This window comes from Anomaloglossus baeobatrachus, chromosome 8, assembly GCF_048569485.1.
Source record: "Anomaloglossus baeobatrachus isolate aAnoBae1 chromosome 8, aAnoBae1.hap1, whole genome shotgun sequence".
NCBI classification, from domain to species: Eukaryota; Metazoa; Chordata; class Amphibia; order Anura; family Aromobatidae; genus Anomaloglossus; species Anomaloglossus baeobatrachus.
In genome coordinates, this window is record NC_134360.1 from 246,818,003 (window position 1) to 246,843,111 (window position 25,109).

The following is a 25,109-nucleotide window of genomic DNA, read 5'->3' on the forward strand; positions in this document are numbered from 1 at the left end:
ACCAACGGACAGGGCCGGACGGGCGCTAACACGCCCGGCAGAAGCAAGGGCGACCAAGAGACAGAGGAACAGGGACAGCACCGCACCGGACGAGGAGGAGAAGAGAGGGCATCGTGACCACAGCAGGGGAGGAAGCAGGAAGGGAGGCAAGGAAAAACATCCACAGCTGACCAAAGGGCAAGTGGGGAGGGGCCGTCAACCAAGCAGCAAGGACGGGATGGCAGGAAAGTCCGTCAAAAGGCACGCCGGCAAGCGGGTCCCGTGACGCGGCGAGGAAGGAAGACACAGGGACAGGAGGGCCGGCCGGGACAGAAGACCCCAGGGGCCCAGGACAGGCACGCGACGCAGGAGGGAGAACCAGGGATGCCCGGGCCCGAAGGGAGCAGGAAGGAACACCGGAGCCAGGCCCTCCCGCTGCCCCGAGAGAGGGATCCGCCCCGGGAGGCCAGTCTGAAGAAAAAGGGCGGCACAACACCCCCCCCTATGCCGGGACGCAAGACCAGAGATTCAGAGGCGAAGCAGGAAGCCCGAGGCGCCAGGCCAGGAGGAAGGCCAGGGAGGCGCAAGGCGTCAGAGGCGCAAGGCAGGAGTGCCGCAAGGAGCAAGCACAAAAGCGCAAGGCCTAGAGACGCAGGACCAGAAACACAGGCCCACACGTCCAGGAGGCCCCGAGGCACAGAGGGCAAGAGGCACAGAGGCCAAGAGGCACAGAGGTCAAGAGGCACAGAGGCCAAGAGGCACAGAGGCCAAGAGGCCCAGAGACCCAGAGGCCAAGAGGCACAGAGGCCAAGAGGCCAAGAGGCACAGAGGCCAAGAGGCACAGAGACCAAGAGGCCAAGAGGCCCAGAGGTCCAGAGGCCCAGAGGCCAAGAGGCACAGAGGCCAAGAGGGACAGAGGCACAAGGGCCAAGAGGCACAAGGGCCAAGAGGCACAAAGGCCAAGAGGCACAGAGGCCAAGAGGCACAGAGGTCAAGCTGCCAAGAGGCACAGAGGCCAAGAGGCACAAGGGCCAAGAGGCACAAAGGCCAAGAGGCACAAAGGCACAGAGGCCGGAGCCAGGAGGCCCAGAGGCCAGGAGGCCAGGAGGCCACAGAGGCCAGGAAGCCACAGAGGCCAGGAAGCCACAGAGACCACAGCGGCCAGGAGGCCCAGAGACCAGGAAGCCCCAAGGCCAGGAAGGTACAGAGGCCAGGAAGTACAGAGACCAAGAAGCACAGAGGCCAGGAAGCACCGAGGCAAGAGGCACGAGGCCAGGAGGCAACCGAGGCACGCGGCCAGGAAGCACAAGACACAGAGGCAGGACACACAGAGGCCCGAAGGCAGGAGGCACCGAGGCCAGGAGGCGCAGAGGCTCGAGGCCAGGAGGGACAGAGGCCCGAGGCCAGGAGGCACAAAGGCCCGAGGCCAAGAGGCACAAAGGCCCGAGGCCAAGAGGCACAAAGGCCCGAGGCCAGAAGGCACAGAGGTCCGAGGCCAGAAGGCACAGAGTCCCGAGGCCAGAAGGCACAGAGGCCCAAGGCCAGAAGGCACAGCGGCCCAAGGCCAGGAGGCACCGAGGACCAAGGCCAGGAGGCACAGAGGACCAAGGCCAGGAGCACGAGGTCCGGAAGCACGAGGCGAGGAAGCACGAGGCCAAGAGACACAGAGGCAGGAGGCCCGGGGGCCAGGAGGCACAGGGACCAGGAGGTCAGGAGACCCAGAGACCCAAAACCAGGAGGCGCAAAGGCCAGGAGGCTCAGAGGCCAGGAGGGCCAGAGGTCACAGAGGCCAGGAGGTCCAGAGTCCACAGAGGCCAGGAGGTCCAGAGTCCACAGAAGCCAAGAGGCCCAGAGGACGCAGAAGCCAAGAGGCCCAGAGGACGCAGAGGCCAGAAGGCTCAGAGGCCACAGAGGCCAGAAGGACACACACCGGCCACAGAGGCCAGGAGGACACACAGGCCACATGGGCCAGGATACACAGAGGCCAGGATACACAGAGGCCACAGGGGCCCCGAGGCCACAGGGGCCCAGAGACCACAGAGGCCACAGGCGCCAGGAGCCCACAGGGGCCAGGAGCCCACAGAGGCCACAGGGGCCAGGAGCCCACAGAGGCCACAGGGGCCAGGAGCCCACAAAGGCCACAGGGGCCAGGAGTCCACAGAGGCCACAGGGGTCAGGAGTCCACAGAGGCCACAGGGGCCAGGAGTCCACAGAGGCCACAGGGGCCAGGAGTCCACAGAGGCCACGAGTCCACAGAGGTCACAGGGGCCACAGAGGCCCGGAGTCCACAGAGGCCAGAAAAGGCCCCGAGGCCAGGAGACCACAGGGGACACAGGGGCCAGGAGGCCCAGCCGCCGTCCATGCGGCAGAATCCTAGCTCCAAAGGCCCGCTCCCGGGCCTGAAGCAACGCACCGACCCCGGACGGGCGACAGGGGGAAGGGCAGGCAGAGACTCTTTGATGATCCACCGTGCACTGCCGGGTCACCGTCGAGGAGACAGAGCGCGGACGCGGCCCCGGACACATCGCACACGCCGTGCAGCCGGAAGGCGCAGCCCGCGACACAGGGAGAGGCGCCGGCCTCCGTGCACTGCCGGCGACAGACAGCAACTTACCGACCATGCCGCGTCCGGCTCAGGAGGAGGGGTCCACGGGCTTCACTAGGAACCTTCACGGTCCATTCCCACCGGAAGCGCTCCTGTGCACTTCCGGGTCACGGCAGCAGAGAGCGCGCGCTGACGCGGCAGGGCCCCCCCTGCCGCGCACGAGCAGAGCAACCCGGAAGAAGCAGGCACGCACATGTGCAGGCGTCATTTCCCTGGAGGCAAAGCCGGACCAAAGGAAAGAGGACGAGGTGCACCGGAGGACGGAGTCCACGAGGGGAGCTCCGCCGTTCCCTCGGAGAACGCACGGACTCAACCGGACCCAGGTACTGTAGGTTCCTCTCCATGCAGGACAGGAAACCAACTGATGAGGGAGGGGGACCGCCCCTTTTTTTCTGTAGGTTTCCTGTCCTGAAGGGGGCGGATCCCTCTCTCGTGGGTGCTGTCGTGACGAAAGGAAAAAAAAAAGGGCATTGTAAGACACAAACTCTAGCTTGCCTCTTTATTATTGTAGCAATGACTGCGCCACCCTCCATGTATTACAGATGCCATGAACCTTACCTCGGGGTTTGTACGGGGACAGCTTCTTTATATCTTAAGTACTTAAAATATGTAAAGTGTCATTTTATTGCCGCCAATGCGTTTTGATCCGACTTGCACAATGTTTGCTTTTCTCCATTTTTTTTTTTTTTTTATTTCTTCGTAGTGGGGGGGGGGGGAGCCGAAATTACAAGAATGTTTTGACAAAACCCTTTTTCGGTTTCTATACCAACCACACGTGGCGGTTTCGATGGTTCTCATGCATCAGGCACTAGTAATGCTCTATGCAAAAAAAAATAAATAAAATACAAAGATCAAACTTTATCTTTGAAGACAGCTCCAACCCTTGTTGCCAGGTACAGAAAATTACCACCAATTCCTGGGGTCCCGAGTATGGGACATGCTACTTCTATTTCAGTTCTTCTATTCTGAAAAGTGGATGACCCCTCTAAATCCTTCACCTTCTATTTTGCACTAGGGCTAAGGGAAGATCTGCAGCAGTGGCCAGAGGAGCCTGCGTTGCACAATCGGCTATGGGACAGTTCACCTTTTCTTGCGGGTGTCTACCACCATGATCTTTCTTCTCTGCGGAGCACCGGGGTCCTGCATTACCCAGAGCGGGAGGTTGTTCATTTATGTGGAATATTATGAATGGAGAAGGAGATTTGGGGCTGCATAAACTAGCGCAGGAGCTCAAGCACTACAGCAAGAAAAGCTTAAACGTCTCACTCCAGCTGTATCGGCCCCGGCTCAGACTTTACTTTTCACTGTCACTTCTACTTGTTTTTATGTCTGTGAATATTCACGTAGGACAAGAAAGCGCTGAGTATAATTAGCTTTGTATAATCAGATTCTGTTTATGTCTGTAGGAAATCTCTCCCCCGGTGAAGTCTATGGAGCAGCTTGAGGAGATAAGGCGAGAGCACAGCACATACTTGGCACCGCAGCGCTCCCTGCTCAGATCACTCTGAGGATTAAGAAAAAGAACGAAGAAGGAACTGTGACATTCTTCGAAGGACAGACGTTTGGACTTTTACCATTGTCGCTTTCCAGAATATAGATTATACCATGGTGACCGCCAACCTGGAAATCTCACAGATGTTGCAAGAACTCGAATCCCATAAACGCAAATAGGAAGTTGAAGATTTCACAACAGCTGGAAAGTCACTGGTATATATCGTTTTATACACTACTTGCAGCCACTATAAAAGTGATCTGCATTGTATAATGCTGTAGTGAGAAGAATGCTACGTGTACTAGAGACTGAAGGCACCCGGCCAGCAGGTTGTTGGGTTTTCTTTTTCCCCTCCGCTGCATTGTTGCTCCTAATCTAAATCCCGACACTCGCTCTTAGGCTGGAAACACATCTATGCGAGTAAAATCGGTCCGACTGGGCTGGAAAAAAAACTCGGCTGATTTTAGTTCACGTTAGGTCCGAGTGCAACGCAAGTGCAATGCTTTTTCTGAATAAATTAATGATTTTACAAGCGTGTGTAATGCGTATTTTTTTACTATGTCAGCTGCCATTCAGCTCTGCTACATGGCCGCTGACAGCAGACACAGACAGCCATGTAGCAGAGCTGAATGTCCGCTGACAGCAGACACAGACAGAGCCGCACGATCAGAATGAACTCGGGTTAACTTCACCTGACTTCATTGTCATGCTGCGGCTCTGTCTGTGTCGCGTTCTGATTAGCGGTCACCTGTGAAGGACTCACCGGTGACCGCTAATCCCCTGAGTGACTGAAGTTAGCAGCCCTCTCCCATACTTACCGTTCCCCGATCCCCGGCTCTGCACGGCGTTCACACTGCTGCGGCAGCTTTTACTATTTTCTAAAAGCCGGCCGCTCATTAAACAATCTCCTATTCCCTGCTTTCCCCGCCCACCGGCGCCTATGATTGGTTGCAGTGAGACACGCCCCCACGCTGAGTGACAGGTGTCTCACTGCACCCAATCACAGCAGCTGGTGGGCATGTCTATACTGTGCAGTGAAATAAATCATTAAAAAAAAAAAACTGGCGTGCGGTCTCCCCCCCCCCCCAATTTCAATACCAGCCAGATAAAGCCATACGGCTGAAGGCTGGTATTCTCAGGGGAGAGGGGTTATTTACTGTAACTTGCAGATTAATCATGGAAGATTTCTCGGGGAGACGCCTGACATGATTAATCTAGGACTTATTGGCAGCTATGGGCTGCCAATAACTCCTTATTACCCCGATTTGCCAACGCACCAGGGTAAATCGGGAAGAGCCGGGTACAGTCCCAGAACAGTCGCATCTAATGTATGCAGCCATTCTGGGCGGCTGTTGGCTGATATTGTTAGGCTGGGGGGCTCCCCATAATGTGGAGCTCCCCATCCTGAGAATACCAGCCTTCAGCCGTATGGTTTTATCTGGCTGGTATTAAAATTGGGGGGGGACCGCACGCCGTTTTTTTTTAATTATTTATTTCACGGCACAATATAGACACGCCCACCGGCTGCTGTGATTGGGTGCAGTGAGACACCTGTCACTCAGCGTGGGGGCGTGTCTCACTGCAACCAATCATAGGCGCCTGTGGGCGGGGAAAGCAGGGAATACGAGATTGTTTAATGAGCGGCCGGCTTTTTCAAATTAGTAAAAGCCGCCGCAGCAGTGTGAATGCCGTGCAGCGCCGCGCCGGGGATCGGTGAGTATGAGAGAGGAGGGGGGGGGAAAATGACCGACAGACTGTGAGAGAGGGACAGAGATAGTGATGGACCGACAGAGAGAGACTAGTGATTGACAGACATTGTGAGACATCACTCGTTTCCAGTGTTTTAGGAAACATGCGAGAAATGTATTTAGAAAATCGGATGTCACTAGGATGGTGTGAGTGCGACATCCGATTATTTACACGCTCCCATAGACTTGCATTGGAGAGACTCGCAGTAGAAACTCGCAAAAAAGCAGCATGCCGCGATTTTTTTCTCAGTGCGATTTGGACTGAGAGAAAAAAAAAAAAATCGCAGAGGAGAGCTGAATCATTCACTAACATGTGTCCGATTCCAGTGCGAGTTTTTCTCGCATTGCTCTACTGCGAGAAACTTGCAAGTGAGAAGCAGCCCTTACACTTGCCCTCTGGTGTTTTCACCTATCACAAGCGTTCTGTTCTGTCTTCTGCAGTTTAGAACTCCAATAATGTGAACAAGGTGCAAGACTCAAAAACATACAACTGTACAATAAGGTAAAGAGTTGCACACCAGTCACAATGTATGGGCAAATAATGAAAAGCAGAACTGCTATGGGAATACTAGACTGAAAAATACAATGAACGATCTGAATAATTGAAAAGACTTCAAAATGGAACATACATAACTGCTATCAATACAAGACATGTGTAGCCATTGTATTGATCAAAGCAAAAGAGCCCCAAAACCACACCAAGGTAATTTTTGGGTTCCCTAAACTTACGTGTAACCTCACCTGCAGTTAAAAATCTTGCTCTGTATGGGAAGCAAAGAACCAAGCTATATATGTGAAACGAAACAAATGTCTGTGGGTGGGGCAGGGTTCTGAGACAAAAAGTGCAAACTAACTAAAGAATATGTCTGGAACACCATGGTGTGAACAAGGTGCAAGACTCAAAAACATACAACTATACAATAATATACAATGCTTATTGTATGTTTTTGAGTCTTGCACCTTGTTCACATTATCTGAGATCCAGGCATACATTAATTAGTATGCACTTTTTGTCCGAGAACCCTGCTCCACCCATAGCCATTTGTTTCATTTAACATATATAGCTTGGTCCATTGCTTCCCATACAGAGCAAGCTTTTTAACTGCAGGTGAGGTTACACATAAGTTTAGGAATCCCAAAAATAGAGATTACCTTGGCATAGTTTTGGGGCTTTTTTCTTTTTTGCATTGATCAATACAATGGCTATACATCTCTTGTATTCCTATTATTCATAGCAGTTATGCATATTCCATTTTTAAGTCTTTTCAATTTTCAGATAGTGCATTGTATTTTTCATTCTAGCATTCCCATAGCAGTTCTGCTTTTCATTATTTCCCCATACATTGTGACTGGTGTGCAACTCTTTACCTTATTGTATATTCTGCAGTTTAGGACTGGGCGGCTGCTCCAGTGTTTCAAGGTGACAACTCAGTACAAGTCTATAAGAGCCTCGTTCTGGCTCTCATAGACTTTTATTGAGCAATTAAGACGCAACCAAGTTGTAGAAGCACAGGGGGATTGGAGCAGCATAGAAAAAAAAAAAAAAAAAAGTGACTATGTCAGGGGAGAATGTGATACTAAGGGAAAGGGACTTAGGTTAAAAGCACCACTGCAATGGAGGACAAAAAAAACCCTCAAAACAGTGGTGAATTAATAAATGCACGCAGTGATATATTTCTGTCCATATTACTCTTCTCAGGGATCCTAGTCCCTCGCTGATCTTCATGGATTCATTACCAGTTACCTAAACTTCTAGATCCCATTTCTATTAATGAGGTTTTACCCACAATGGCACAGGTTAGAGGAGGTCTGAACAAGCTCATCATCAAAACGATAGGTGAATAGGGACAATTAAGTATTTAAAGGGGTAATCTGGCTCTACCCACAGCCGGGGTCAGTGATGTCACCATTACAGATGGCTATTGCTCAGGCACCTGACACCATAGATTGTGTACTTAGCCCATACAAATGACTGGGACCAGTGCATGATCGCTGCCGCTCATGTGTTCAAGTTTTCAGATCGCATCGGAAGTGATTGAGGCCGGTCTCAAAGAGCCGGAACAGTCCTTTAATTAGAAAGAACAGTGTAATGGTATTTTGCAAACAGTTTGCCATCCTCAGCCGGTTGTGCCATGCCGGCCAGGGAAAAAAAAAATAAATAAAAAAATAAAAAAAAAAAACGCACTTCACGTCATTGGACCCTTCCATCCCCACAACTGCTCCTCCTGATCACCTCCAAGAACCAGACCAGACGTTCGATATTACGTTTGTATTGTAACAGTTGAGGAATACAAGGAACAAATATATACAGTATATATATTTCTTATATAAATTACAAAAATGGAAAATACATTGGAGGCTTTCCCGTACGAGCGGACGCCTTCTACATGTCAATCGCATGACGCAAGTTCACATTGGTTGGTGTAAACAAATCAGAAGTGGGATCTTGCAGCCCGACCGATGGAGGACGCTTTTATCAGGTTACAACATGGCACTCGCTGCTTCAAAAATATACTGTTCTATACAAAAATAGAGTAAGAAAAATCATATTTGGTACCCTCCTGCCTTTTTTCAGAATCATCTCCTTTTGTAGTGGTCGTCTAGCACTTGGTGGTACAGAAAGGTGGTTGGATTTAGTAATAACCTTTGCTGTATAAAGTCATTTAATGCCATTTTGCTTCCCGGATGATGGCAGTAGCCAGTACTGTACGTCCGGGGGGGGCCGTATACACCTCGGCAGTGAATGTAGCGTCCGGCAAGTGTCTGGTATTTCTTCATTATAGCAGATCCTTGACCCTACATTTTGGTGGCACCTAAATGGCTAATACTACCAGATTAATAGGAACCGGGAGAATCCCTAAAACATCAGATTTGGATGCCCAAACCATGATGGGAGTTGTAGTTTTTAAGCAAGTAATGGGAGTCACAGGCCAGGGAAGGTAAGCTGCGACTCTTTATCTGCTGCGGGGGGACTACAACTCCCATCATGCCGGAGGCTGCAGTCTGCTGGGATCCAGACGATAAAAAAAACAGATCAGAAAAAAAAAAAAAAAGTGTATCCTGAAAAGTCAGAAATGTTAATAACCGGAGCACTAATGTCCAATGTCTAAGCGGAGGCGCCTCGCACCTTTATAAAATATTCACAATATTAAACAATTGTACATTATTATATTTAGATTTATGTACATTATATATAAAGTTATTAAATAGCCACATGAATTATTTTGTCGTATATTTAGCGTTTCTCTATATATTTATATATATATTTATAAAATGCATCATTATTTCGGGTACCTTAGAAAATACAGGACTTCACTGGTTATATGCACAAAAGTACGGCAGCTGAGGTTATAGAAGGACGTGGAGATGGGCGGTCTGTACTGGCCGGATGACTACGAGGTCAGAGCACACCGGGCAAGTCACAAAAATTAGGTCGGGCGGCTGGGACACAGATTTGGAGAATTAGCAAGTCCTGGACCTGCAGATGAGCGATTGAGTGTTAGGCTGTGTGGCCATGGGAGAAAGTAACTGCGGATTTTGCTGTGGAAAACCCGCGGATTTCTAGATTTTCCAGATAAATCCACGATTTCCGCAAGTACAGACACTCCCCATGTTATCCTATGGGATTTGGGGAGTGCTGTTTCAATGCTGCGGCTTTTGCGGCTGCAGAATATGCTGCGGATTTCCCGCAGCCGCACATAACTGCATGTCAATTATTCATGCGGAATTATCTGCGGAATTCCTGCCTTTCCACTATGGAGATACAGGGCAGGAAATCTGCAGGAACTCCGCAACAAATTGTACAGAAATATCGCAGCGATGGATAGCTGCGGATTCCGGGGAGCTGCTGCGTGAACCTGCGGAAAAACCTGTAGAAAAGTCCGCAGGTACTTTCTCCCGTGGGCACAGGGCCTATGACTGCGTGCCCATGATCAGTGTTTGCAGCAGTTTGGATGCAGCATAGTACAGCTGCGTCCAAAACACTGCATTGTACAGTACAAGCACAGAGGATGGGATCTCTAGCAAGTGTATGTATGTACACATATACGCACATATATATATATGTGTATATATCTATATACACACATACATATATATACACACATACATATATACATACGTGTGTGTGTGTGTGTGTGTGTGTGTGTGTGTGTGTGTGTGTGTGTGTGTGTGTGTGTGTGTGTGTGTGTGTGTGTGTGTGTGTGTGTGTGTGTGTGTGTGTGTGTGTGTGTCCCGCAGCAAATTTGGACCTGCGGTGCGGCTTTGCAACTTCCAAGCATGTCATTTTCTTGCTGCGGAGTCGCAAAGAGTCCTCCGTATGGAGAACACAATGAGACCACAGAGCCCCGAACCCTGATCGTGGGCACAAGCAGTTGCGGTCTCTTGCGCAGGAGACTCGTGGCCCCACAGGTCAGGACCCACCCCGCATCCACATCGTAGGCACGTACCCTTAGGATCTGTTCCCACATCACGTTTGATGCGTTTCCTTTAACCAACGAGAAGGGGGGGGGGGGGTTGGGAGGTGTTTCCTTTAACCCCCAAAAAGGAGAGGGGGGGTGGTTAGGACCCCACTAAAACGACAAGCCAATTACTGCACCCCCACCATAATTTTTAAACCTACTCCACGGCCATGTAAGATGTCTAAGGACTACTTCACCCGACATAATCGAGAGACCATGAAGGAGGCTTCTGACAGGACAAGAAATACACAAGGCAGGGGGCATACACCTTTGATGGTGGTCTTCCTCGCCACCCCACCCCCCCAAAATTTTCAGACTTGGCCTAAGTTCTTTAAGGAGTAACAGAAGACCCCACACACATCTAGCGGCAGCTTCTCTCCCTTGAGAACCGGGTTGGACATACTGAGACCCATCAGCCCAATCCTCTCACTTAGCCACCAATTGGTCAATGGCCACCATCACAAATCAGTGGATTCTGCGGACCATTATTTATGGTGTATGGTTCGGCCGCTTTTGGATTTCAACCACGTGATGCCATACATTGCAGATATCGCCCCAGCAGCTTCACCATGTCAGGGGGCTGCTGTATAGACACCAGGCACTTGGGTGCTTCCATTTTTTTTTTTTTTTTTTTTAACCTCAAGATACCATAAATTATTACATAATAGGTAGCGACAGATAAATGCTGCCTCAAGTTCAGGTTAGAAAAAGAAGAAAAAAAAAAAATATATATAATTTTCAGTTTAAAAAAAAAAAAAAAAAAAAGTCGTGTCCGTTCTGCATTTCAATGGCAGACCAGCAGCCACGGCGGTGTCGGGGCCGTCCGTACAGATGACCCCGGTCACATCGCCGGCGTTGTGCTTTCCTCTAAGAGGATACGTACCAAGTGACTGTTTCCTGCCTCGTATACGGCAGGAAGGGCAGGAGAGGCGGCTGTGCTCCGCTGCGGGGTCCCACCAGACGGCTGTACACTAGTAGACCCTCATAGGGTTAAAGGGGAAGGTTTCTTCTAATGAGAAGAGATAATGAAGGGCAGGAACGTTTACACGGCGACGTTTAATTTATTTTTGCCAAGTTCTCTCTCCAGATTGCCTATCAGGGTGTCGATGCTCTCCTGCAGGTCGTGGAGGTTGACATCCGGTGCCTCGGAGCCGCCCTCCGTTATCAGGGCACACAGCGGATGGTCTTTGGCTGTAAGATTTAGGATGACGGTCCCTTCAGTCCGTAGGGTCTCGCTGGGGCTGTCGGAGGGGATGTCCGCGTAGTCCGGCTCCTCTTTTGGCGTGGTCGTTATTAAGTAGCTGCCCTGACAGCTGCTCCAATCTCCGGCGTAGCGGTTACTGGAGGGACTGTCCAGACGCGCGGCTCTCGGACGCAGGACGCCGGACACTTCCGAGCTGGTCAGATTCAGCATTTGTGGCCGCGGCTTCTTCCTGCGCAGGCACGGCTGCGCCTCCGTCTGGACGTTGCTCGGAGGAGCTTCTTTGGAAGATTCACTCTTCACTATAGAAAGAAATAAAAATAAAATTAATAAAAAGTAATAAGGATGATCAATGGTTTTTAGTAACAACTCAATATGGCACAATCGGAGGCAAGAAACCTGTACAGACCACGCCTCTCTAGTATCGGATACATGCGCCCACACGGGTTAAGGCCATTAAAGTCAGATCTCTGTTGGGTTAAGGTCTGGATTAGCTCGGGGCGCACCGTCCCGCAGGGTCACAGCTGGTACATGGCTTACCGCACTATGCTCATACGTTAGTCAGCCCTTAGCTTTGGGTATCCAGCGGCCGGCGCATCCACCCATCCGTGAGCTGCATGCGCTCAACCACAGTAACCAACGCTTCAGAAGCCGTAAAGGATGGTGCCTCGGGCCACCATACACTGCCAGGCCGTACATCACCGCACTAATGAAGCTCCGACATCGCACACACTCTCCGCCATGCAAGTACATCATTATCCAAGCTCCATGCCAGCCCAACACGCCACTGCAAACCCAGGCAATGAGGGGTTACCTGGACCATGGCTGCTCATGTACACCAGCGTGTCACCTGCCTGTGTGCAAACACCACAGCCCGCTTTATCCACTGATGATAGAACAGCTATTATATAGAAATGACAGCTGGACAGTGAGGTACGCTGCACGGGGCTCGGGCTGCATGAACCCATTCTCACTGTGTATATAGATTTGTGACATTAATGTGGTTCATGCATCCTGAGCCACGTGCAGCGTACATCAACGTCCGGCTCATTCGTCACCATCCGACTCTGTCATTTCAGCCGGGTCTGTTCTACCATGAAGCTCTGCAGCGCTTCACAGAAAAACAAGTCGATAATCAGTTAAAAGTGTAGGTCCCCGGCAGCTTCTCCCTGCACCCCGGCGACTGGTCTTTGGGACCGGTCATCTGAGCCGCACGATCGCTGGACAAAGAGCCCTCAATATCACACAGAGGAGCCTGGGAACACTAAATAGCAGCACAGACTTAGGGGTACTTTGCACGTTGCGACATCGCTACTGCGATATCGTCGGGGGTCAAATCGAAAGTGACGCACATCCGGCGCTGGTAACGACGTCGCAACGTGTAAAGCCTAGAAGCACTGATAAACGATTGCAAAAGCGCCGAAAATCGGTGATCTGTGTAGTGTCGGTCATTTCCATAATGTCGCACCAATAGGAGATACGATGATGTTCCTCGTTCCTGCGGCAGCACACATCGCTGTGTATGAAGCCGCAGGAGCGAGGAACATCTCCTTACCTGCCTGCACCGGCAATGCGGAAGGAAGGAGGTGGGCGGGATGTTTACGTCCCGCTCATCTCCGCCCCTCCGCTTCTATTAGCCGCCTGCCGTGTGACGTCGCACGACCCACCCCCTTATGAAGGAGGCGGGTCGCCGGCCAGAGCGACGTTGCAGGGCAGGTAAGTGCGGGTGAAGCTGCCGTAGCGATAATGTTCACTAGGCAACTATCACAAGATATCACATTTGCGACGGGAGCGGGGACTATCGCACTCAGCATCGGCTAGCGATGTCACAACGTGCAAAGTACCCCTTAGGGGTGGGGAGAAAGAAAAAAAAAAAATGTATGCATATTCTGTCTCTTAAATTCATGTATTCAGCTCAAAACATGTTCCATGGTGTACTGGAAAGCGGGAAGAAATTCCAAGCGTGATGAAATTGCAAAAACGGGGGGGGGGAAAAAAAAAAAAAAAAAAAAAAAAGTGCAATGCCATAAAGTTTGATTTTTAAATTTTCATAATGTGTACTATATGGTAAAAAAAAAAAAAAAAAAAAAAAAGTGACCTGGCATTAGGATTCTCTACGTCAGAAAGTTCGTAGATACCATAAATAAAAATACAATATATATTATATATAATTAAAATTGGAACAAATGTGAATTCTTTGAGACCTTTATAGTTCATTTTTTTGGAACCTGGATTGGGTGAAGTCTTATTTTTTTGCGTCCTGAGCTGACTTTTTTACGGATACCATTTTGGGGCATTTTAATGCAATGTTGTGGCAATCAAACAAAAAAAAAAAAAAAAAATTATACAAAATAAATCTGGTGTTTTGATTTTTTTTTTCCTCGTTACGCCATTTACCAATCAGATAAATTAATCTTAAATTGTGATAGACATCGCACATTCCTGAACGCAGCAACGTGTGTATTTTCTTTGTTTTATTTTTAAATGGGGTAGAAGGGGGTGATTTGAACTTTTTTTAAATATTTAAAACATTTTATTTTAACTTTTTACAGTGCGTTTGGCTTTTTAGGAGATTTGAAGCTGCAATTGTCCAATCGCCTGTGCTCTACAAAGCAGGGCAATAGCATCAGCACCACAGATATCAAAATCTATGAATGCCAGCTACAGGCCGGCATTCACAGGATGATTGTGACGACAGACAAGGGGTCCTCAGCAGACCCCCGACTGTCATGACAATCCATCAGCTCCCCCGAGATCACATGACAGGGGCACCAATAGGCGGGATTAATACCTTGTTTCCTGCCTGAACATGTTAAATCCCACTGTCAGTGATTGATTACATCAGCCGACAAGAGCAGGGACAGATGCGGGCTCAGCATATGAGCCCGCATCCATGGCAGGGACACAGCTGATGACCAGACTTAATAGAGCTCTATAGATATAGATGGATATCTATATATCTCTGTTAGGTATGGTGATCAGCCATGTCCCTGCCGTTGATGCGGGCTCATACACAGAGCCTGCATCTTTCCCCGATATATATATATCAGCATGGCTGAGTTTACAGAAGCAGAGCTGGACCTCACCTGGCCATAGCTGCAGTAAGTAGTGCAGGACCTCGATGTGCTTCTTGAAGTCTAAGGCGCTGGCCAGCTCCTCCGAGTCAATGAACACGCGGTTATTGTGATTAGACGTTTCTTGTCTTTGACTTAACAAGACGGGACCGAAACAGACGGCCAGGTTCTGGCAGGTCATCTTGTTCACTTCATGGTAAGAGGCAACGAGCTTCAGATGATCCAGCAGCATCTTCAAGGTCGCCTGGTGGAGAGAACAAGGCGTTTTGTTTTTTTCCCTTCCGAATAATCAAGATCTAACCAAGAACCTTGTGACATATCTGAGCCGTGCATATTCCACCAGGGGGCGATGTACAGATTCAGCGACTATTGGGGGCGGCAGATCTTACCCTTTCCACATCGGGCAGACAGTTCAGAAGCTCCACCGTGAGCTCCGAATCTCTGGGATCATTCTCACAGCCGTTGCCCGACATCCGGAGCGGCTTCTCCGCCATGGCGTGCAGCACCGCCTCATACAACTGCTTCGTGATCAGCGGAGACGGGAGCTCTCTAAGGTAATCCTTCAAGACCCCTGCGAGGGAAGATCAAGAGGTAAAGAAACGTTCTCCCGGTATCGCGTAAAAGTAATCTGAAAACCATGTATGCAAAAAAAAAAAAGGCCATATCTGTCCACGGGTTGTATCTGATATTACAGATCAAGCCCATTAAAGTAATTGGAACGGAGCTGCAATACCACATACAACCTGAGGACAGGTGTGGCACTGTTGCAATAAATCCGCTATTTTTATTTATTTTTTTTAATCCAAGATGACCCCTTAAAGTAAGTGGTTCTTGGAAATAATGCAGCCATGTAAAAAATGCTTATCTACTCCTGGGAAAGCTGGGTGACAACGCACTACCATTGTTTCTTAGCTAAGATTTGCAGCAGACGTATATACAGCTCATAACTAAACACAGATTACGCTCAGGAGCCCCAGAAAGCTATATTATAATTATATATATATATATATATATATATATATATATATATATATATATATATATATATATATATATATATATATATATATATATATATATAAAAATATATATATATATATATATATTATATAAAAATATATATATATATATATATATATATATATATATATATATATATATATATATATATATATATATATATATATATATATATATATATATATATATTTTACACACACATATATACACACATACATATATATTTTGAGACCTGGGAGCTCAGCAGGGGTTGATATATATTTTTTTAATATTCTGGCTCTGCTCTTATAGGGTTAATAGGCCGTGCAGGAGCCTGCAGGTCACCCCTGGCGGAGGGTAAATTCCTCCATTGACCGCAGTCCGCTCCCATTGTCACGCGAGTCGCTCACAAGCCTCTGGAGTATTTGACACAAATATGCGAAAGCGAGAAATTCTTCGGTGTGTCGTGTTGTGACACGAGCACGGAGACAAGACTCCAGTCATGCTTGACCTCCCCACACAATGTACTGGAAATAAATCACCCGAGAAGCCTCCGCTCCTGGACGTCTCGTATGAGGACTGATCGCTATGCAACAGATTACTAAGATGGCAGCCGCTATAAAGGACAGGATAGAAATCCCCAGAGAAGAGTCGTAAAGTTAGAAATTATTTTTCCCTGTTTAGCCTCTTTTAGAGGAGTTCACTGGACATGGCAGATACTGGTGATTACCACCATAAAACAAGTAAAATAAATCTAGCTGCATGTAGCCACCACCAGGGGGAGCTCTGGAGCTTACTGGTTATACTGCAGCTCCCTCTGGTGACGACTGCACAGAATGCAGGAAGTGAAAACTTGCTGTCCCAGCTCTTCCGGACCAGTCCAGGACCGCTGCCAATCAGCGCATGCCCACAGCAGTAACAGACATCCCGGTCCACCACCCTGTACACACTGTGATGCCAGGTACTGCTATGGCATTCTTTCCCCCCACATGCAGTGGTGCTGATTTATTAGCACTGGTTCTGGACTAGTCATGGAGAGCTGGGCCAGCAATAGTTTCCACTTCCTGCATTCTGTGCAGTCACCACCAGAGGGAGCTGCAGTATAACCAGTAAGCTCCAGAGCGCCCTCTGGGGGAGACTGCACAGAATGCAGAAAGTGGACCCTATAGTCCAGTAAGCTCCAGAGCTCCCCCTGGTGGTGGCTGCACACAACTAAACTTAGCGGTGGTCCCGAACTAGTCAGGAAGAGGCACAGGAAAAAAAAAAAAAAATAAATACATGCTGGATGTATGTGTCTTTTTAAAAAATTATGTAAGTGCTAACACAAACAGTCCCAGCACCCTCAAGGGTTAAATCCCGATAAGTTCCCTTTGAAGAATTAAAATAATCAGTTTGTTAGAGATACTCCAATACATGAAAGACGTCTTACTGGAGAGAGAAATAAGGATCGCTGCCGGTTACATGTGAACTGTGCAGCCAGGACCCCGGCAGTTACACTACAAAGGGGGCAGCGGCCGGTGAATCATTCCACATAACCATTTACAGCAATAAGGAATACACTAATCCGGAATCACAGACTTCCAGCACATTGTATACCCGGGGGGCGGCCAGTAACCATTTATAGACACCGGGGACACTCTGTAAACCGAATTAGATAGAAGGGGTCAATGGTGACGGCTGTAAAATATTTATAGATACTTGGGAAAAGATTAGACAATGGGTGTTACATTACATGGGGCCTAACCGCCGCCAATACGCACCGAAAGGTTACAAATCACCTGGTGTCCAAAAAAAAAAAAAAGAAAAAAAAGAAGACTATGGGAAAGTTTATCTACTTAATGCCTCTAGAAAAAGTAGTCATTTTCAAAATAATTATGTAGTGATCCTGAGTTACATCCTGTATTAAACCCCAGAGCTGCGCTCACTATTCTGCTGGTGCAATCACTGTGTACATACATTACTGATCCTGAGTTACATCCTGTATTATACTCCAGAGCTGCACTCACTATTCTGCTGGTGCAGTCACTGTGTACATACATTACATTACTGATCCTGAGTTACATCCTGTATTATACCCCAGAGCTGCACTCACTATTCTGCTGGTGCAATCACTGTGTACATACATTACTGATCCTGAGTTACATCCTGTATTATACTCCAGAGCTGCACTCACTATTCTGCTGGTGCAATCACTGTGTACATACATTACATTACTGATCCTGAGTTACCTCCTGTATTATACCCCAGAGCTGCGCTCACTATTCTGCTGGTGCAGTCACTGTATGTATACATACATTACATTACTGATCCTGAGTTACATCCTGTATTATACCCCAGAGCTGCACTCACTATTCTGCTGGTGGAGTCACTGTGTACATATATTACTTATCCTGCATTCTACTCCAGAGCTGCACTCACTATTCTGCTGGTGCAGTGTGTACATACATTACTTCTTCTGCACTGATTCTTCCAGTTTCATGTAATCCTGGATGACGACTTGTAAGGATAAGCAGTTTATGCGACGACAGAAAAACAACAACCAACTACAACTGCACCGTGTACTATTGCGGCAGTATTTGGGCGGTGAGTGGCGGACACAGGAGTGCAGGAGCTGGTGACAGCACAGTGTACTATTGTGGCAGTATTTGGGCGGTGAATGGCGGGCACAGGAGTGCAGTATTGCGGCAGTATTTGGGCGGTGAGTGGCGGGCCCAGGAGTGCAGTATTGCGGCAGTATTTGGGCAGTGAGTGGCGGACACAGGAGTGCAGGAGCTGGTGACAGCACCGTGTACTATTGTGGCAGTATTTGGGCAGGGGGTGGCGGGCACAGGAGTGCAGGAGCTGGTGACAGCACCACCGTGTACTATTGCGGCAGTATTTGGGCGGGGGGATGGCGGGCACAGGAGTGCAGTATTGCGGCAGTATTTGGGCGGTGAGTGGCGGGCCCAGGAGTGCAGTATTGCGGCAGTATTTGGGCGGTGAGTGGCGGGCCCAGGAGTGCAGTATTGCGGCAGTATTTTGGCGGGGGGTGGCGGGCACAGGAGTGCAGGAGCTGGTGCTTATCGCACGGTCACACTGGGCCCGGCACATTGCACTTTTATTGCTAGAAGAAAAGCCCGTGTGTGTCCGGGCGACAGCTGCCAAGAAATAAAATTACAAACAGGAAGTCAATGTATCAAAGGCCTGTGTTTGCTGCGCTGGAGGTGCGACTGCCAAGCGAGAATTGCTAATCCCCAAAAGCATGACAGAAATACCATCTGTGCTCGCTGCAAAACAAAGGGAGACTTGTTCCTGTAGTGGATGTGGTCTGGAGTCATCCGCACAAGACAGCGCTCACAATCAGAATCTTATTAACCCTCCAGAGCGGGGCGGATGTCCAGATGGAGGCCGAGCCGCCGGGATGTGGACCGATCCGCCGGCTATTAGGATATATACGATCCAGGCTGCCCGAACAACATCACAGATGAACTCCAGAAAAGAAGGATCGGGCATGTCGCAGTCGAGCAACCTGATCCTTTTGTTTTCAGTGGAGATAAGCGGCCACCAGGTGCCGGGCAGCAGTTTACTCCTCTCCTCAATGAGCCACTCATTCATGCTCAGCCGAACCGAGCGTGCATCCATCTACCGCCAGAGGAGTCCGGAGGAACAGCGGCTCTTACTATACAGAGTGTATGGACACCATCAGGAAAAGGCTTTACTAGAGGAGTTACCAAGGTACTATATCCGCCCAGAAAGGGTCCTATGTATATACAGTGCCTTGCAAAAGTATTCAGCCCCCTTGAATTTGTCAACCTTTTCCCACATTTCAGGCGTCAAACATAAAGATAAAAATGTTAATGTTCTGGTGAAGAATCAACAACAAGTGGACACAATTGTGAAGGTGAATGAAATTTATTGCATATTTTAAACTTTTATAAAAAATAAATACCTGAAAATTGAGGCGTGCAATATTATTCATCCCCTGTAAGTTAATACTTTGTAGCGCCCCCTTTTGCTGCGATTTACAGCTGCAGTCTCTTGGGGTATGTGTCTATCAGTTTTGCACATGGAGAGACTGAAATTCTCGCCCATTCTCCCTTTGTAAACAGCTGGAGCTGAGAGGTTGGATGGAGGAGTTTGTGAAGAGCAGTTTTCAGCTCTTTCCACAGATTCTCGATTGGGTTCAGGTCTGGGCTGTGACTTGGCCATTCTAACACCTGGATATGGTTATTTGTGAACCACTCCATTGTAGATTTTGCTTTATGTTTGGGATCATTGTCTTGTTGGAAGACAAATCTCCATCCTAGTCTCAGGTCTTTTGCAGACTCCAACAGGTTTTCTTCAAGAATGGTCCTGTATTTGGCTCCATCCATCTTCCCATCAATTTTAACCATCTTCCCTGTCCCTGCTGAAGAAAAGCAGGCCCAAACCATGATGCTGCCACCACCATGTTTGACAGTGGGGATGGTGTGTTCAGGGTGATGAGCAGTGTTGCTTTTACTGCAAACATATTGTTTGCATTGTGCCCAAATAGTTTGATTTTGGCTTCATCTGAGCAGAACCACTTCTTCCACATGTTTGGTGTCTCCAGGTGGCTTGTGGCAAACTTTAAATGACACTTTTTATGGATATCTTTGAGAAATGGCTTTAGATTTGTGCAGTGTACGACTGATTGTTGTCCTATGGACAGACTCTCCCACCTCAGCTGTAGATCTCTGCAGATCATCCAGAGGGATCATGGGCCTCTTGGCTGCATCTCTGATCAGTCTTCTCCTTGTGTGAGATGACAGTTTGGATGGACGGCCGGGTCTTGGTAGATTTGCAGTGGTATGATCCTCCTTCCATTTCAATATGATCGCTTGCACAGTGCTCCTTGGGATGTTTAAAGTTGTGGAAATCTTTTTGTAACCCAATCCGGTTCTCCACAACAGTATCACGGACCTGCCTGTTGTGTTCCTTGGTCTTCATGATGCTCTCTGCGCTTTACACAGAACCCTGAGACTATCACAGAGCAGGGGCATTTATACGGAGACTTGATTACACACAGGGGCTTATATTTATCATCATCAGTCATTTAGGACAACATTGGATCATTCAGAGAGCCGCAATCAACTTCTGGAGTGAGTTTGCTGCACTGAAAGTAAAGGGGGCGAATAATATTGCACGCCACAATTTTCAGTTATTTAAAAAAAAAAGTTTCAAATAAGCAATAAAGATCATTCAACTTCACAATTGTCTCCCGCTTGTTGATTCTTCACCAGAACATTAAAAGTGTTATCTTTATGTTTGAAGCCTGAAATGTGGGAAAAGGTTGAAAAATTCATCAAGGGGGCTCAATACTTTCACAAGATAATAATAATAATAATAATAATAATAATAATAATAATAATAATAATAATAATAATAATAATAATAATAATAATAATAATAATAATAATAATAATAATAATAATAATAATAATAATAATAATAATAATAATAATAATAATAATAATAATAATAATAATAATAATAATAATAATAATAATAATAATAATAATAATAATAATAATAATAATAATAATAATAATAATAATAATAATAATAATAATAATAATAATAATAATAATAATAATAATAATAATAATAATAATAATAATAATAATAATAATAATAATAATAATATATATATATATATATATATATATATATATATATATATATATATATATTAAATGATATATATATAATAAATGATATATATATCATTTATTATATATCATATAATATAATATATATATATATTATATTATATCATTTATTATATATATATATATATCATTTAATATATATATATATATATCATCAGCCCAAACCTTCATCGTGTCCTGATACATCGTCACAATGTATCGGTGCAGTCAAGACGTATCCAACCAGCACATTAAGTGTTTTCCAATAGAGGGGCATAAATCCGTCATCTCATTATGATGCCGGCGTCTGACATTTACAGGACGGTCAATAAAGCGAGAGTAACAGTCTTGTCATTGGACGCAACATCCACAAACCCGCAGGAAACGCTCCCCGCTGGGAAGGTGAAGTAGCGGAGCCAAATAAAACAGTAATTACTTCTCTCCATGAACAATACAAAGTGTCATTCTTCCATTTTTCAGTTCCTCCTCTAGTGACTTTTGCCTTGTTAATCCCTCCACAAAAGGAATATTGTAGGACCCGGGGGATGCCCTTTGCCCTCGGTTAATCCCCTGCAAGCTAGCTGGTAAATTAGCTCTGTTCCAGGCCTGGCTTATTTTTTCTAGATGTAAGCTGCTCGGACCCTCGCTGCCCGGCCCCTCGCTGCCCGGCCGGCTCTGCTGCATTCTCTTCCGCGCAAAGTACATTTAGACAGCAAGCAAAAAGCGCCCTCCACTTCATTAATTCCTCATTTTTCAGGGGCAGTGAACTGTTAAGTCTATGACATGCTTTACTTGGAATCAAATTCACATGGGTGAAGACAGACATGATGCAACGGCAGAACTATGAGACCCTCGTCATATCCAGCAGAAAGCCGTGATCCACACCGAGGGAAAGGACGCCCAGTACACCGCAAATACACAGACAGGCGTTACAAGAGACCACAAAACACAGAAAGGTGTCAAGGACACCCAGGTACACTCCAGGAAATCTAGGGGGGAGACAGATTTCTATATTCGGAAGAGGATTTTAAAAAAACTGTGGGTACAACATAAAAAAAAAAAAATAATAATGATGGAGTATCATTGTACAAAAAAAATTTATCCTATACCAATTCTGAGTTACCTCCTGTATTATACTCCAGGGCTGCACTCACTATTCTGCTGGTGCAGTCACTGTGTACATACATTACATTAATCCTATATTGATCCTAAGTTACATCCTGTATTATACTCCAGAGCTGCACTCACTATTCTGCTGGTACAGTCACTGTGTACATACATAACTGATCCCGAGTTACCTCCTATATTCTGCTTCAGAGCTGCACTCACTATTCTCCTGGTGCAATCACTGTGTACATACATTACTTATACTGAATTACATCCTGTACTATACTCCAGAGCTGCACTCACTATTCTGCTGGTGCAGTCACTGTGTACATACATTACATTACTGATCCTGAGTTACATCCTGTATTATACCCCAGAGCTGCACTCACTATTCTGCTGGTGCAATCACTGTGTACATACATAACTGATCCCGAGTTACCTCCTATATTCTGCTTCAGAGCTGCACTCACTATTCTCCTGGTGCAATCACTGTGTACATACATTACTTATACTGAGTTACATCCTGTACTATACTCCAGAGCTGCACTCACTATGTACATTACATTACTGATCCAGAGTTACCTCTTGTATTATACTCCAGAGCTGCACTCACTATTCTGCTGGTACAGTCACTGTGTACATACATAACTGATACCGAGTTACCTCCTATATTCTGCTTCAGAGCTGCACTCACTATTCTCCTGGTGCAATCACTGTGTACATACATTACTTATACTGAGTTACATCCTGTACTATACTCCAGAGCTGCACTCACTATGTACATTACATTACTGATCCAGAGTTACCTCTTGTATTATACTCCAGAGCTGCACTCACTATTCTGCTGGTGCAGTCACTGTACATACAAGAGATTTCCAATGGTCTCCATGGAAGGTTCAGGGGGTCTCTACCTGTTATAACGTTGATGTCGGGGTAGTCGTTCTCACAGAGCCCCACGGATTTACTGTCCTTCTCGAACGCTTCCCGCAGTTCCTTCTTCACAGCTGCAGAGCCGCACAATCGGTACAAGCCGACCACCTGCAACATGAATGAAGAGGATGACGCACGAGATACGGTGTTACTGCCGCCAATATACAGCAGATGAATTCCCTATGGCAACACTAACTTTGCACTGCGGGGACGCGCACATATGGTCTGGCATAGGAGCAATGCTTGGACAGAAACATAAGTATTGAATGCTACAAAGTCTGTTAATGGATCCAGAATCTCAGTTTTTATTACAACCCAGAGCTGCATTAAAAATTGACTGTAAATGGGTCAGCGAGTGAGACGCATCCGGTCCAGCTCCGCAGAGCTGCTGTAATATAGCGGGGGTGTAGGAAATTACACCGGGCGCTGCACAGTAATATAATCTGGGGAAATCTAAGCTCTGACTGCAGAATTGTGAATGCAGCTCTGGACTCATCTTGCACAATTTGTGTTACTGAACGTCTTGAGATTAATTCCGTAATATAAAGTAAAATGAAGACGACCTCTACTTCTGGATGAGCAGTTCCCTCCTCCCCGGTAACTCCGAGGACGTGTATCCTAGCAGTGCTGTATTTGTTCCAAAACTGTCCTAGTGTTTGCACAGACTTTGCACCTTCAGCGGCGGGGGACGATGGCCCATAACAACCCCCCAAGAGGCCGACATCTGCCACCAACATGTGCAAACACTTATGTACAAGGACACCTGGCAGGTGCGAAATCAGAGAGCATCAATATTATCCTGAGCAAACACCACGGAGCGCAACGTGCTCACTGTCAGGACAGATGCCGAGACTGCGCTGCAGGGTACTCGTAGGAGAACCGCAGGCCAAATATACAGCGCTGGTCCAAAACCCGTCTATAGTCAGGCGACCATCCCGCTGGGTCAACCAATGACGGAAGTGCCTAAATTTAAAGGGTGTCCATAAAGGCGCTGTCCACCTTACTCCATGTATTAGGGGCTAGAAAACATTTTTGCAATTTTTTTAGAAAAATTTTGCAGCATTTGCTGTTTATGATCTAACACACTGTAACAGTATGGCAGAGATGTTTGATGTTGTCTGAGGTCATAAATCTGCTGCGAGAAGATCCGAAAAAAAAAAAAAAAAAAAATTTAGCCTTTAAAATGAAACCAGCCATCAGGATTTTCATATAGAAAGTAAAGCCAGTGCTATACTGGGCTCAGAAGCTGAATGTGAGCAGAGCTGTTCAGAGATTGGAGGTTTTATTTCAGTAATATGTGCAAGTAAAGTTCCAGCAATGCACTGCTACTTGATTGACAGGTGCAACAGGAAGGGAAAATGGGAGTTGGATCTAGCTATTACCGTCCATCTGCCTGGTCTTCTTCCTCTCAGTCGCTGTCAGACATTAATTCTGGCACAGACAGACAAAGGAGGGAATAGATATAGCTAGACCCGACCCACATATTCCCTTCCTGTTGCACCTGTCAATCAAAGAGCATTGCAGCAACTTTACTTGCACATATTTCTGAAATAAACTATCCAATCTCTGAACAAAAGCTCTGCTTACACTCAGCATCCGAGCGCCAGTATAGCACTAGCTTTACTTTATATATGAAAATCCAGTTGGTTGGTTCCCTTTAAATATATGCATTTAGGAGGGGGGAAAAAAAAGAACCGAACATTTTCCCGAAGGTGTTCAAAGTCTAATTGGTGCCAATTGTGCATTTAAGTGACCCTGACAGCAGATACATGCAGCACAATCCACGGGCAGCATGTATCACACACTGGCAGCACAATTTCAACCCGGTATGTTTGAAACACAGCAGTTTTCAGAATCAGAGAAAAA

At 46.9% G+C, this 25,109-nt stretch overlaps 1 protein-coding gene across 2 annotated transcripts in view; it reads right to left on the reverse strand.

Annotated features, from left to right (window-relative positions):
• Positions 1-8,078: 8,078 nt before the first annotated feature.
• The window catches only part of SYDE2 (synapse defective Rho GTPase homolog 2), a 41,221-nt gene continuing 24,190 nt past the window's right edge, over positions 8,079-25,109 (reverse strand). For both annotated transcript variants that reach the window (XM_075320517.1, XM_075320516.1), the window contains exons 4-7: positions 23,225-23,351; positions 14,949-15,130; positions 14,572-14,803; positions 8,079-11,787 (exon numbers count right to left, since the gene is read on the reverse strand). In XM_075320517.1, the coding sequence (XP_075176632.1) occupies positions 11,327-11,787; positions 14,572-14,803; positions 14,949-15,130; positions 23,225-23,351 (1,002 nt within the window). In that variant the 3' untranslated portion in view covers positions 8,079-11,326. The remainder of the gene's footprint in view (positions 11,788-14,571; positions 14,804-14,948; positions 15,131-23,224; positions 23,352-25,109) is intronic.